We start from the raw sequence: 15,487 nt of genomic DNA, 5'->3' as shown, positions 1-15,487 counted from the left end.
ACACATGGAATGAATTGCCAGAGGATGAGTAGGTTATCTTGTGAGGAAAGGTTTAACAGATTGGGCTTGTTTTAACTAGAGTTTAGAAGAGTGAAGGGTGACTATCGTAGATTCTGAGGGAAGACTGTGCAACTGTACTAATGCTACGGTTCAGTTGGTGATAGAAGAGAATTTGGTGACTGGTTCACTATTTCAAATAGGGTAACTTCAGAGAAGTTCCTATCTGTTAAGATAAACAAACAGGCAAGTTCATATGACACATTGCTTTATGCACTGCTTTCAAATAGAAGTAATATTTTTTAAATGTTAACAAATACCTTGGAAGATGAATCATGTAGAATTTTTGCTCATGCACTATATATTCTAATATAATACGATAGAGAATCAAGTGTAGCAGCTGGGTTTTATTCTACTAAATGCATTTCTTTATTCTTGAAAGGCCTGTAGCTTTATTTAAAAGTGCTATGCTACTCCTTGATCAAGCTCATCAAATAGTTCAGGCATCATAATTATAAAATAGCAAACAATTACTTCACAAATCCTCAGACTTTTAGCAATACAATACCAAATAGATTTATTTATAGTCAAAGATAGTTATTATTCTCAAATTCCAAATTTTACATCAGCATTATTATAACACTAGCAGTTATAGTGTGGAATCAGTTACAGTGGGAGAAACAATTTAACTTTTTAAACTGTTAACTGAAGTGATAAAGTGACCTACATCGTTGAAGGATACTGTAGTACTACTTCTCATTTTCAGCAGTTTTCTCCCGAATCCTTTATTACTCCTTGCTCAGGCAGGTTAGCTCCAGTACATCAGAAGCAGCCACTGCTCATATTGGGGCATCGAATGTGACTGTATGAGATGTTCAAATACAGAAGTGAAAGTAAAATCTCACTGTGCATTGGATTTACGTTGCGATGTCCAGTAGAACCTGCTGCATTTAATTCAAGGAAGTGATTTTAGTTTTCTTGAAAATGGAGCGCTGAAATTAATACGGACATAATGACACCCTGGGTAGTTCACTCAACACCAAAGACTGAACTTGGGACATTCCAGGTTAATACAGCTAACTATTTAAAATTGCCTGAACTATTTGATGAGCTTGATCAAGGAGTAGCGTAGCACTTTTAAGTAAAGCTACAGACCTTCCAAGAATAATGAAATGCATTTAGCAGAACAAAACCCAGCTGCTACACTTGATTCTATATCATGTTAATCATGTTTATGCTATTTGTAGAAACAAACAGGCTACATCACAAAAGGAAGTACCAGAAAATATTCTACCTAATAAGAGAACTAAATTACAAAATTGTTAATGGTTTGGAACCATTTAACAATTATTTTAAAAATAACTCAATGAAACACAGGATTAAGTGTAGATATTTTCTAATCAACCTGTTCGCAGTTTATTGCATTCTACAAAACAGGCCACAGTAAATATATTGAAAAATGTATCATGTACGAATCGCTGATCAACCAGAGTACAGAGTTCAAACAAAATAATATTGAAGCATCTAACATTTTGCATTTCCTAAATGCAACTTAAAAAGCACATAATTTCAATGTTATCTTCAATACAATTGCATGCTCTGAAATCTAGCTTAATGAAAACTTTGAAGTGGTATTCTTTTACAGAAATAAAATCTCAACAGCATTGATTTCAAGAAGATTAAGTGAATGGGATCGTACATAGTTGATTCAATAGTGCTGCCCAATAACTGAAACACCTAAATTTATTTCTACATATGGCTTTTCAACCTGCCCAACTCAAGCTCTTTAGTCTTTTCTTAAGAAATGTTTGGATTATTCAAAGGACTGCAGCAAAAATCATCTAATGTTATTAATGAAGAATGAAATTGAACAGCACAGGGATTACTTACTTAAATCTCATTTATGATAACACACTTCAAATTTAGATTTTCAATTTTCAGCAAATGTACAGTGCAACAACCACCATTGCAAGTGAGCTACACCTTTAACAACTGACATTTTACTATTACTAACCAATCTTCAATTTGCATATCTTAAAAAGATTTAATGATTAAAGAAAATATTGCAGTTTTTCTATACAATACTTACAAAGTGTAATCAATAACGTACTTCTATAATAATAGTGTCAAATGTATACACATACATTGAAGGCAAGATTAAAAGAACATTAAATGCAGTTTAGCATTTAGCTAACTGAAAAAGTCAAATGTTTCCAATTGTTTTTCCAAATGCTTCCTCCCTTTGGTTAGCACAGAACAGCTTCTAAATTCATCCTATGGTATGGATGCTACAAGAATCGTGTAGTTCCATCATTTCAAGAGTTACAATTCGCGTGTCTGCATATTGGAATGCATTTGTTAAGCACAACCAGTAAAGTGATAAGTTTTTTAAAAACTCAGCAAGATTTTATTAGAACAGTCTTAATTACCAGTTTATGAATGAAAGAATGTTATTTTAACATCTGATACAAGCTTACTGTTCTCTTGCATTTATAAGATGTTTATTCAGCTAGACTAACAGCAGTGAAAATTCAGTTATATTGAAGCATTTTAACACCAAAGTGTTCCCAACACATACCACATACACTCCAAAGTTCGCAAACCATATGAAACATTTCTGAGGTTGGGGGCTGGGGAAAGACGTAAGTAGTTCAGCACTAAAGTGTGTAAAAATACAAACAAAGAGAAGGAAGAAAATATATTGCATCTACAATGGGCAGATTGTTTCTCGATGAAACTAGACCACATGAACATGTACACATGAACCCTGACCCCCTCTGATGAAAACAGTTGCAGAGAGTTTTAATATGTAACTGTTGCAAATTATGAGGATATTTTTGACATTACAAGCAAAGTGTTTTATGAATACTGACTCTAGATTGCATGCCTAACACTAATCTGGGCTTTGGGCAAATTATTGGGGATTATTTTACATGATGTGAACAAAGTGTGCAAACTGCAATGTCAACTCTAGATTTTATACAAATAGCTCACCAATTGTTTAAAATTGGCAAGAGATAATTTCATCATAAATTTTACAGTTTACAGCAAAGAGCAATATCCACTACAAGAACCTCCACTGTTGGCGTCAGGCGAATCAGATAATCTAAGTCTACTATTCTGACTCTCACTTTCCCATAAACCTGGAGTCTGAATAATTTTTTCAACGAGTTCTTCAAACGCACACTGCACACCATCACGTGTTTTTGCACTTGATTCTGGAAAATAAATGTTTGATAAAGATTTAGATGACATTTGGTGTGTTTTTAAGTGCTCAATAAGTTACTTTCAAATGTGAAGAAAAATACAAGTGTACAGATGCATAATAGCATATTGTAATTGTTTAACTGCAAGCGAATAAAACTAATCACATTCAATGGTTGTTATGCATCGTAACCAAAATAAATACAACATACTCCAAAACAAAACTATCAAGCGGTTCTAGCAACACCTAAAAGGAATAGAAAACCACATCCTCCTCATCAGGTATCATTGGCCTGCTCCACGAGTCTAACTTAAGTTGATTTCCAGCATTGACCTTTTTTTTAATCTAGCAGAAAGGGAACAGTTAAATTAACCAATAAGTATATTCAATAGCAATTGTTGAAATTCCTTATATGATCCTCCAACTACTCTTTTTCCTCATTTCCGCCCAATTCAAAAACAGAAATTCAGCAGTTACTTCTGCGAACCTACCTATAAACAACATAGAATGTTTCCTTGCAAACTTGAGGCCTTCATTCCGGTCTACTTCACGGTTTTCCTTCAACAGAACAGCTTTGCATTAATAAATAAAATAATCAGTTTTTTTAAAAATGTACCTTATATAAACATCATTATAACTTTAAATTCTGTTGCAATGATAAGAATTCAAAAAAAATTTTGCAGAGTAGTTAAACTATTTAAATGTTTAACATAGAAAAACAACCTTAAAAAGGATGCTACGCCCAGAAGAGAGCCTGAAAGGAAAGGAAGGTGCATTCTAGTGCATGTCATCATAGTTAATCCCACACCCCACCAGGACTGCAATTGCTACGTGGACCTCTGCTATAGCTGAGCTATAAAAGGTTCTTACTCCAAGAAACACAATGATCAGAAATACAGAGTATCTTTCACACTGGCGCTCAATAGCTGTAGAATACCCATTAACATAGGCCAAAGTGATGCCTTAAATGCATACCCACAATAAGAATGAATTATCTGATTACAGTAAATACAGATTTCTTATTCTCAGGTGCTTATTGCGCCAGAAAAAATTAGTGTATTAAAACTCTCTTGTTGCACAGTGATAGTGTGCCTACGTTTGAATCAGGAGGTCTGGGTTCAAGTGCCACCTGCTCCAGAGGTATATCATAACATCACTGAACAGGTTGATCAGGAAATACTTAGAACACAGTCAGAAAATGTCACAGGGATAATTTATAAAGATAAGACCTTGAAGTCAGCCTCTCTGATTACTAGCATACAAGCACTTGATCCACAAATATAAAAGTCCTTTGTTATTTTGACAAGTAAAATGGATTAACAACTCAAAAGACATTTCATATATATTAAATAGGGGTACAAAATGTAATTTTAAAATGTGCCTAATTTGGTATGAATTTGATAGAATTTGCGTAATTTGGTAGAAAGTTGGAAAAAAGCAAGAAAACAAAGTGTGAAAGTATCTTGAATTCCAATGGAAGACACAGAAGTGTCAATAATTGCCACATAAAATGAAAAACTTCGCAGTATTATTCCACTGAATCGGAGACAAATCACAATTCTTAATACCTTCTGATGGACATGGGTGATCACAAGAGACTTTGTGGAAGATCTAAAGTAGAATCATTTATTTTTATAATGCTCAATGACTTCTATTTTGATCTCCAAAGTGTTGGTATTCCTTGCATTTGCAGTTTCAAAATTGCAGCAAACTGTAATTGAGGTCACTGTTTTGTTCAAAGACTCACCACAACAACAAACTCGACAGAACAGGTGTTTAGCTACTATATAGAAAGAATTAAATTCCAAATATAGTGGTCAGCTTGGGCTATCACAATACAGAAGATAATTTTAGAAAACTGTGCGCCTGTTCTGGCAGGCCATAAAAAATGTTACAGTACAGATCTATTGAATTTTTACAAAAATGAAATGCAAGAAAACTGACAAGCTAATTTTGGAAATCAACTGTTCATAAAAATATTAGTCTTTTTCCTCAGTCAGCTGCTGCTGCGTATTTCTAGCATTTTGATCTTAGTTCAAAATTGAAGAATCACCTATTAGTAAGTTTAGACTTTTCAAATTAAAGAAACAATAAGCAGCCATTCAAAATTTTGAGAGGAGCTCAATTTATATAGTTTATATGAACCAATAACAGCATACTTTAAATATTATTACATGTATTTATTTTCCAATACTGGAAAGATTTTAGTAATTAAATTTGTACTTGAACCTGATACCAATGTCTGAGTAGAAGGTCATCGGATAATATTCTGAGTTCAGATTGTGCAAATTGAAGCAATATTCTTTGTGATAATTCAATTACATTCTAGTTTTCAAAGATGGCCACCAATATGTAAGCATTTAAAATGAACTTCAACACAATCAAGATTCATTAGAAGGCAGTTGAAACAAGCAATATCTGAAAGGAAAGCAATGTGATCACAGTTAGCTAATTACCGTTAAGGAAGATATGGATACCTGCATTGTGAAAGTGCTCTTATTTTTAAAACTATTAAGCAACACCAGAAACATTTTAGTTGGTGTAGGAGCATTCAACTGATTTTAAAAAATTGCAAAGTGCTGGCATTCTGATTTGCAAGGATTGAATGGTCCCAACACAAAATGACCAGCAGTACAATAAATTATTACACAAAGTTTGATATAGCATCATTCAAAAGGAAACTTTAAAATATCTATACAAGCATCTATATAATCAGTAGCAAGCAATAAGACAAGGACGTGCCTTGAGGCAGAGCACACATGAAGGATGAAGCATGCACACGCATACATAAAAAGTCTCAACAGAAATCAGTCTCCCAACTATCAGGTTAGTCTGGACTATGGAAAATCCCTGCATACATAAACAACAAACTTCGAACTGCAGTGAAAACCATCGGACTTTGCTTCTACAGTGAAAACACTCTGTACTGTACATTGCTCCATCTACTGGCTTAGCCTTGCAGCATGTTGGGAAAAACAGCATAATGCAGATAGACATGCTCAAATAGCTAAGTTCTATTTCGTTTTAAATACAAAATACTCAGCTGCTAATGCTACCAAATTGCCTGAAAATATTTATGGACTAAGAACAGGCACTATTAAGGAACAAATCCCAACTCTACCATCGAAAAGGGTATTTCAGAAACAACTTAGCAGTATATACTCGAGTAAAAGTCGATCTCATAAAAGCCGACCCCCTATTTTTGACCAAATAATTTGGAATTTTCCATACATCTTGCATAAAAATCAACTCTAATTCTTCACAGATAACAGAGCAACATTTGAGAGTGAAGGTATTATCCTTACATAAATGTTACAGTGAGGAAATGAATTTGTTTTTAGTTAGTTTATTCGTTTGAAAAACTAAAACAACAGATGAGAGAAAACGGAGGGAAATAGTAAGAATTTGGCACACAAGTTTAAGACACATCAGGTCAGCGTCAGGTGGCAACTTTTTTTTCTTTACTCGTTTAGTTATTATTTGGGCTTCTGCTCATTATGATATATATATTCAGCCCCTCAAAAGTAGTAACCACGTAATAGTTGACCCCATAAATTTAACCTTTAAAAACATAGTCTAAAAAATTTGACTTTTGCATGAGTATATATGGTACTTATAAGATTTGAGAGGCATAACATTATGCAGTACAATAAACTAAAAATAAAGAAACGTAACAAAATCTAAATTGCTGCACTTACTTTATCAATTTTGTTTCCGACTAGCATTTTCACAATATCATTTCTTGTGCAATATGTCTCCAGTTCATTCAACCAATTTTCTAATTTTACAAAGGTCTCTCTTCTGGTCACATCATACACTGGAAGAAAAGCATTTCCAAATTTATTATATGCAAATAGTTTAATCTTGAAGACAAAGCAGTACTGAATGGATTGTTAATTGGACTGCAATATATTTGGGACTTCATATCTAAAGCCTATTTTATGGTAGAAAAGGTACATTGCTAAGAAATTTGAAAGTATTAATACATGGTATGTATGAAATCAGACGTTTACCTAGTATAACACCTTGTGCCCCTCGGTAGTAACTAGGAGTCAAGGTCCTGAACCGTTCCTGGCCAGCAGTGTCCTGAAATCAAAGAACAATGACATAAAATGATGACAGTGGTGTCAGGTGGAGTAGAGAGAAAAGAGTTTTGTATTTGTCATTTAGTTGCCTTGTTACATTTTAATAGTTTACAGTATTAATATTTGGCTAAAGCAGAATAAAACTTAATTAAGTGCTCAGCTGGAATTTTTTGAAAAGATGAAACAAAATTAATTTTAGGTGTTCATTATATCTTCTGTAAAAGAGAAATATACAACCATATTTCACCTACTAAACCATTTGTATGAAACAATAGCTGGAACCTCTAAACTAGAAATGAAGTCACTTTTTAACTGTAAGGTAATAAATATTTTATGCTTGAAATCCAATTTGATTAGGAGAAAATGAGGACTGCAGATGTTGGGGATCAGAACGTGGTGCTGGAAAAGCACAGATCAGGCAGCATCCAAGAAGCAGGGGAAATCGACGTTACGGACATAAGCCCGATGAAGGGCTGATGAAGTGTTTATGCACGAAACGTCAATTCCAATGCTCCTCGGATGCTGCCTGACCTGCTGTGCTTTTCCAGCACCACACAAATTTGATGTTTGGAATTGTAGGTCCAAATAAGGACTGAAGACAAAACATTTCTGTTAGTTTCAATTTTTAAACTACTGAGAGCTTTGTCTAAAATACAAACTCAGTCTTGCTCGCTTCATTTATATTTTCATTTAACATATATGTATTTTGACCTCATTACTACTACTTGAATACATTTGTTATGCTCAAACAGCTGCATCTTAGTAATCCTGAGCAAGTCTATTTCATCCAAGTAAATTAAAAAACTTTTATGGAAAGAGTGCCAAACAGATGAATATTTTAAAAACAAAAGACAACCAATGATAACAGTACCTAAAAAATCCTAGAAAGTGATGCATTAATGTTGCAAGCATGTTTATAAAGGTAACAGACAGACAGCACAAATGAGAAGCTTCTCCATTTAGTGGCATGGATTAACATGGAGAAGAATAACAAATATTGTGTGGAAAATTCTGGCAAGTAGAATTAGATTAAGTATGTAAGCGTGCCAATGCTAAACTAATGGTATATGCTTCACCAACTGTAAAGGGTTTTTCACTTATTGCTAAATTCAACATTCTAAAGCCCAGCAGATTCCACTTGTCTTAACAATGACAGCATGAGGATTTCAGCTCACTAAATGTCAGAGTAACAAACCCATAATTTGGCTGTAAGCGCCCCCCTATGGCTAAAGACAGCAACAGCCAAAGTCTATGGGTTTTTTTTTAAGATACAACCTTTATAAAAGTCAAGAATTCTTAAACTATTTCTGAAGATTGAACGCACCCAAGCAGCCAGTAGCATAATTTTAAACATGCCAGATGGTGATGCCAGATGATCTTATAAAACGAGCTACATTGGTAAGACGACAGATTTTTTAAAAGTGACCTCATGGAATGGTAAGGAGATTAATTACATAGCGAATGATCCAAAAGTTTGTCTAAATTGTCAAGAATTAAATGTGAAGTTGAGCCAATCCAAGAATTTTACTTGAAGGATACAGAAGCAATTAAACAAAAAGAATGGGTGGGACAGGTTTTTCTGAACTCCTTCACTTTTGAGAGCAAGACAGTTCTGATAGTGATCCATATGTAACATAACTGGTTCCAGAGGGTGAAAAGATTTATAAACAATAAGACATTCTTAGTAGCAAGGAAATCATTACAGCTAAGCTAGTACATATGCCCTTGATTTTAACCATTCCTCAAAATTAGAGTTGAAATCTGAAACTCTACCTAGATTTAGCAATATTCATAGCAGAAGACATGAACACTTGTTCAAGCAGAAGGGCGAACAAAACCCAATTTAATCACATGTTAACTCCAGGGCTGTGAAAGGTTATCACTTACTCTATGAATTTTGTGATTTATTTGATGGCTTTCAAACCTATCCAAATGTATAATGTTAATGAACAACACAGCTCAAGTTAACAGAATTCTGTTAAACAAAGACTTAGCAAGAGTGGACTGTGACAAGGTAACTGCTTCAATTGCCGTCGTGAACTTTTGTACTTTCTAATTAATGGTAATCTCAAATCTTAACACACTCTCCACAGATGATACCCACCCTGCTGATTATTAAACAGCACATTTTGCTTTTATTTCTAGATTCCACAGAATTTTACTTTTGCAATTTTAGATATTGTCTTTAGTAAGCTTCTATCTGAAACAAATCATTCTGGTAATTTATTTAGGTGATTCAAAATAAATTAGCTTTACTACATAATTGCAGACCATTCATTTTAGATTTTGTACTCAGTTGAATGCCCTGGTGGCATCAGGATCTCTAATGATGGTTTGGCAAATCTGCATCTGAAATGTACTAGATCCTAATCAGTAAGCATCCTGGCACTGGGAATTAAATATTGAGTTTGCATTAAATTTTCCTCATTCAGACACTACTCATATGGCACAAATTAACAGGTACAATTGCTAATCAGTAGATATTAGTTGGATCTACTAATGTCAGGAGACCCAGCTCAGTAAATGTTTTAAAAAGGGCAGAGAAAGAAGTTTGAGGTAACTAAAGCATTGCTAACGACAGGCCAAAATGAACATTTAGCCACTCGAGACTGAATTAACTTTGCATATTCCCACATTTACACTCTTCAACAATTGCCCTTTCACCATAACATCTTTATAATAACACTAAATTTTGCTCATGTGAAAACACATCAAAAACGTAGCTGCTCATCATATCTGACCTCTGTAGCATTTGCATAGCTATTTCAGTGCAGTTTCTGGTCAAAGGTAAACCCGAGGATATAAACAGTGGAGGATTTAGTGATGGCAATGCCAATGAATGTCAAAGAGCAATTGCAATACTCAGATGTTGGAAATGGCCATTACCCAGCACTTGTGCATGTTGCAAATGTTGCTGTTTGACAGCCCAAGCCTAGATATTGTTCAGATCTTACACCATTTGGACACCTACTGCTTCATTCTGAGGAAATGTGAATGGTGTTAAACATTGCGCAATCAGCAACCATCTCCACTTTTGATGTTATAATGCAGGGCAGGTTATAGATGAAACAGCTGACGATAGCAGGGCTTAGGACACAGCTTTGAGGAACCCCTGCAGTGATATCCGGAAGTTGAGATGGCCAAACTTTCAACAATTAACTTCCTAATCATTCCAACGAAATCGGATATAAATTATTGCAAACTTTGTTGCAATGATAAGCCACCACCGACTGCTAATTTGGTTTTAGTACTCTCCAATGTACCTGTAGCCAGATCTGCTCCAGGAGACCGTGCAGTCAGACAACAAGTGTTTAAGGATCAAATTTGGTGTTTAGCTTTAGTACTGCACAACACAAGGCTTAACAAGTTTGTGCCCACCTCATCTAAACCTATTCTTGTACTTGCTTCTCACACTGTTTATATTTCTCTTCCTAAAACAAATTATTGGCATGTAGGCTTCATCAAAACAACAATCAGGTGTTAGTGAGCTTTACTTTTGAAACACTACAGACAGTATTGGTTAGGGTACTCCCATATGACTATTTGGCAAAGCATAGTGTGATTAAAGGCAGTCAGCATGGCTTTGTGAGGGGCAGGTCATGCCTCACAAATCTTATGGAGTTCTTCGAGGAGGTGTCAAGACAGGTCGACGACGGTCGAGCAATGGATGTGGTGCATTATGAGCTTCAGCAAGGCATTTGATAGGGTTCCCCAAGGCAGGCTCATTCATAAAGTCAGGAAGTATGGGATACAGGGAGATTTGGCTATCTGGATTCAGAATTGGCTGGCTGACAGAAGGCAGATAGCGGTTGTAGATGGAAAGTATTCTGCCTGGAGGAGAGTGTTGAGTGGGGTACCGCAGGGCTCTGTTCTTGGGCCTCTGCTCTTTGTAGTTTTTATAAATGGATGAGGAGGTTGAGGAGTGGGTGAGTAAATTTGCAAATGACACAAAGGTTGGAGGTGTCATTGATAGTATCGAGGGCTGCTGCAGTGTGACATAGACAGGATGCAGAGCTGGGCTGAGAAATGGCAGATGGAGTTTGACCTGGATAAACGCGAAGTGATGGATTTTAGAAGGTCGAACTCGAATGCTGAATATATAGGATTAAAGACAGGAGTCTAGGCAGTGTGGAGGAACAGAGGGATCTGGGTGTGCAAGTACATAGATCCCTCAAAGTTGCCACCCAAGTGGATAGGGTTGTTAAGAAAGCATAATGTGTTTTGGCTTTCATTAACAGGGGGATCGAGTTTAAGAGCCACAAGGTTTTGCTGCAGATCTACAAGTCCCTGGTGAGACCACACTTCGAATATTGTGTCCAGTTCTGGTTGCCCTATTATAGGAAAGATAAGGAGGCTTTGGAAAGGGTGCAAAGAAGGCTTACCAGGATGCTGCCTGGACTGGAAGGCTTGCCTTATGAAGAAAGGTTGAATAAGCTTGGACTTTTCTCTCTGGAGAGAAAGAGGAAGAGAGGAGACTTGATCGAGGTGTACAAGGTAGTGAGGGGAATAGATAGAGTCAATAGCCAGAAACTTTTCCTCAGGGCAGGATTGACTGGTACAAGAAGCCATAGTTTAAAGATATTAGGGGGAAGGTATAAAAGGAGATGTCAGAGGTAGGTTCTTTACGCAGAAAGTTGTGAATGCATGGAACGTGTTGCCAGTGGTGGTGGAAGCAGAGTCATTAGGGACATTTAAGCAACTGCTTAAGCGAATCGGGGGGGGGGGGGGGGGGGGGGGGGGGGGGGGTGTAGGTTAGGTTATTTTATATTAGATTAGGAATAATCCTCGGCACAACATGGTGGGCCAAAGGGCCTGTTCTGTGCTGTACTTTTCTATGTTCTATGATATATAAGAATTTCTAAGATTTTGAGTCAGCACTAAAAAACAGTACATGCCCAAAGCAAGAAAGTATGTAACTTGGAGGTGACTGTTTTCTCATGCATCCTGTCCCCCACCACTGCATCCTGCAAATATATGCAGTGACCAAGACAACTGGTGTGGTTAGTTAAATTAATGGACCAGTCGCCGATCAAGACACCTGTTGTGTCCTGGATGGTGAATTCTTTGAATGTGGTTGAAACTACACTTGTACCTACACAAGTAGAGAATGCATGGTCACAGTTCTGATTTCTGCCTTGTAGATGGAGACAGTTTGTTTTGGGCTGGTTGGCGTCAGATGGTGAGTCACTCACTGCAAAATATCCAGTTCCTGACACAAATGTAGCACCTATACAGTGCGTGCTATCTGACCTGAAATTCAACAGGATCATAGTAACTCACCAGTATGTTGAAGGTGGGTCAGTTTGCAAGTGTCACTCACATCAACGGAAGTGTTCAAGATCTCTCTTGCTGGAAATGGTCATAATCTGGCAGCATAAAATGCTACTTTTCACTTTTCAACCCAGCTTGACACTGCAGACTGTGGGCATACAGTGCTTCATTACCCATTTAATTGAAAATGAGGGTGAAATGTGATCATCAGTCAACAGCTCCATTTCTGACCTTATGATGGACAGAAGATCACTGATGACATTGCTTTGCGAAACCCTGCAGGGATGTCCAGACACAAACTATTGGCTACTCCACAACCATCCTCCGTATGTCCCAGGTATGACTCCAGCCACTTCACAGTCTTTCCTTAATTTACATCATCTTCTGTTTAAGAATTCCTCTCAATAGCACATTTCATTAAGTGCCTTGATGCAAAGTGTCTTGCTTCATTTCTGGAATTCGTCTCGTATTGTGAAACCCAAATAAAACATTGGTGAACAAGTGCTATTTATTTCATTCTGCTTCACCCTTTTGTGATGGATGATGTCAAATCTAAATCAGAACCACTGATGTCGCAAATATCATAAGTTATCCCTTATCCTCATTGGCTGTATGAAAAACAAAAAACTTGATTCACAAATGCATTTCTTCCTCTTTATTCTATATCAAATACTTTTTTTTAAAATTAGCTTTCTACAAAGGAACAATAGAACCACATAAAACCATGGCACAAAGGTCTTTTTAAATTTATGCTTCCTGTGTTTCTAAACACAAAACGACGCTTGTATAAACTAGTCTGACGTCCTTCTGTAGAACTAAATATGCCGTACAATTTGAATGAAATGTTAATCATAAGCCTGGTCTATCCTCTCAGATACACACAAAAGACTCCATTATACTACTGTTGCAAGTGAGCTTTCCCAGTCTCCTGATTAACATTTATCCCTCACTTGAAAACTAAAATCAGATTAGCAACTGTCACACTGCTATTTGAGACTGTAAGAAAATTTGCCAGCGCTGCCTGTACATTTCTTCAAAATGAAGTTTAGAGAAATACAGACCAGAACTGTGCTATTTTACAAACAGTAGCTGGTCAATGATTATTCATACAACACATTCTGCATTTCTACCTTGCACCTGGTTGCTAATCTTTCCACCTGGTTGATGCTACCTCGCAAGAGTTATGTAAAAGGCAGGTACCATAAACTGGAATACCAAGATGGAGCACAAAACCAATTAAACTTTCATTCAGAACACAGGCTCCTTAGCCATAACAAGATGTTTTCATCCATGCAATTGTCAAAAAGACACATGGCATAGGAACAGAATTAAGGTATTCATACCATCTAGTCTGTTCACTTTTTAATGAAATCATGGCTGACATGATAACCCCAATTTCACTTTCCTTTCTTTTCCCATAACCATTCATTCCCTTGTCGATTAAAAAGGAATATCAACCCTGAATATTCTCAATCAGCCGGCTTCTACAACCCTTTACAGTAAGGAATTCCACAGACTCATTACCCTCTAAAAAGGAAGTCCTCCATATCAATGTGTTAAATGGTTCGACCAGGCAAAAGTGAGGACTGCAGATGCTGGAAACTAGAGTTTAGATTAGAGTGCTACTGGAAAAGCACAGCAGGTCAGGCAGCATCTGAGGAGCAGGAAAATCGATGTTTCGGGCAAAAGCCCTTCAGGAATGGCTGATGAAGGGCTTTTGCCCAAAACGTCGATTTTCCTGCTCCGCTTTTCCAGCACCACTCTAATCTAAATGGTTTGACCTTACACTGAGATTATGCTACTTTTGGAGTGTTGCATTCCAATTGGAAGTATGTTGTGAAACTTGAAAGAGTTCAGAAAATATCTACAACAATGTTGCCACGGTTGGAGGATTTGAGCTAAAGGGAGAGGTTAAATAGGCTAGGGCTGTTTTGCCTGGAGCATTGGAGGCTGAGGGGTGACATTATAGAGGTTTATAAAATCATGAGAGGCATGGATAGGTTAAATAGACAAGGTCTTTTCCCTGGGGTGGGGGAATCCAGAACTGGAGTGCGTAGGTTCATGGTGAGAGGGGAAAGATATAAAAGGAACCTAAGGGACAACTTTTCCATGCAAAGGGTAGTGAGTGTATGGAATGAGCTGCCAGAGGAAATGGAGGAGGCTGGTACAATTACAGCATTTAAATGGCATCTGGATTGGTATATGAATAGGACGAATTCAGAGGGATACGGGCCAAGTGCTGGCAAATGGGACTAGATTAGGTTAGGATATCTGGTCGGGATGGACCAATTGGACCGAAGGGTCTGTTTGCAAGCTATACATCTCTATAACTATTGGAAGCTGGTGGAGGTCAATGGGAATTTGATTACATGGAGATAGTTGACAAGCAAGCAAAGTGAATAGTGCAGTAGATGATGCATTCAAATAGGTAAAAACAATGACTGCAGACGCTGGAAACCAGATTTCTGGATCAGTGGTGCTGGAAGAGCACAGCAGTTCAGGCAGCATCCGAGGAGCTTCAAAATCGACGTTTCGGGCAAAAGCCCTTCATCAGGAATAAAGGCAGCGAGCCTGAAGCGTGGAGAGATAAGCTGGAGGGTGGGGGTGGGGAGAGAGCAGCACAGAGCACAACAGACCAGTGGGGGAGGAGATGAAGGGCGATAGGTCAGGGAGGAGAGGGTGGAGTGGATAGGTGGAAAAGGAGCTAGGCAGGTCGGACAAGTCCGGATTATGGAATTATTTTGGAATTGGGGAAATACCCATAGCTTAGAAAAATTCTTGTGTGTTTCAGTTTAATAGTTTTGCAGAAATATTGGCTGAAATTGGATGTGTTTTTCAGTTGTTCCTTACCAAAGGAGATGGTTTAGAGCTATTAAGAAATATGTTACCTTAGTGTGAGCAGTTTAGCTAGTTAGTTCCAGACCAGACA

The 15,487-nt window shown here is 37.1% G+C and overlaps 1 protein-coding gene across 1 annotated transcript in view; it reads right to left on the bottom strand.

Moving 5' to 3' along the window:
• Positions 1 to 1,387: 1,387 nt before the first annotated feature.
• The window catches only part of rab18a (RAB18A, member RAS oncogene family), a 44,213-nt gene continuing 30,113 nt past the window's right edge, over positions 1,388 to 15,487 (bottom strand). Inside the window, exons 4-7 of the mRNA XM_043690511.2 lie at positions 7,216 to 7,288; positions 6,901 to 7,019; positions 3,694 to 3,760; positions 1,388 to 3,215 (exon numbers count right to left, since the gene is read on the bottom strand). Of these exons, the coding sequence (XP_043546446.1) occupies positions 3,040 to 3,215; positions 3,694 to 3,760; positions 6,901 to 7,019; positions 7,216 to 7,288 (435 nt within the window). The 3' untranslated portion in view covers positions 1,388 to 3,039. The remainder of the gene's footprint in view (positions 3,216 to 3,693; positions 3,761 to 6,900; positions 7,020 to 7,215; positions 7,289 to 15,487) is intronic.

Source organism: Chiloscyllium plagiosum, unplaced genomic scaffold (assembly GCF_037043375.1).
Source record: "Chiloscyllium plagiosum isolate Xiang-an unplaced genomic scaffold, Cpla_swu_hap1 HiC_scaffold_5, whole genome shotgun sequence".
NCBI classification, from domain to species: Eukaryota; Metazoa; Chordata; class Chondrichthyes; order Orectolobiformes; family Hemiscylliidae; genus Chiloscyllium; species Chiloscyllium plagiosum.
Note: the sequence above shows the minus strand (reverse complement) of the source record. Positions and strands in the feature narration are given on the sequence as shown.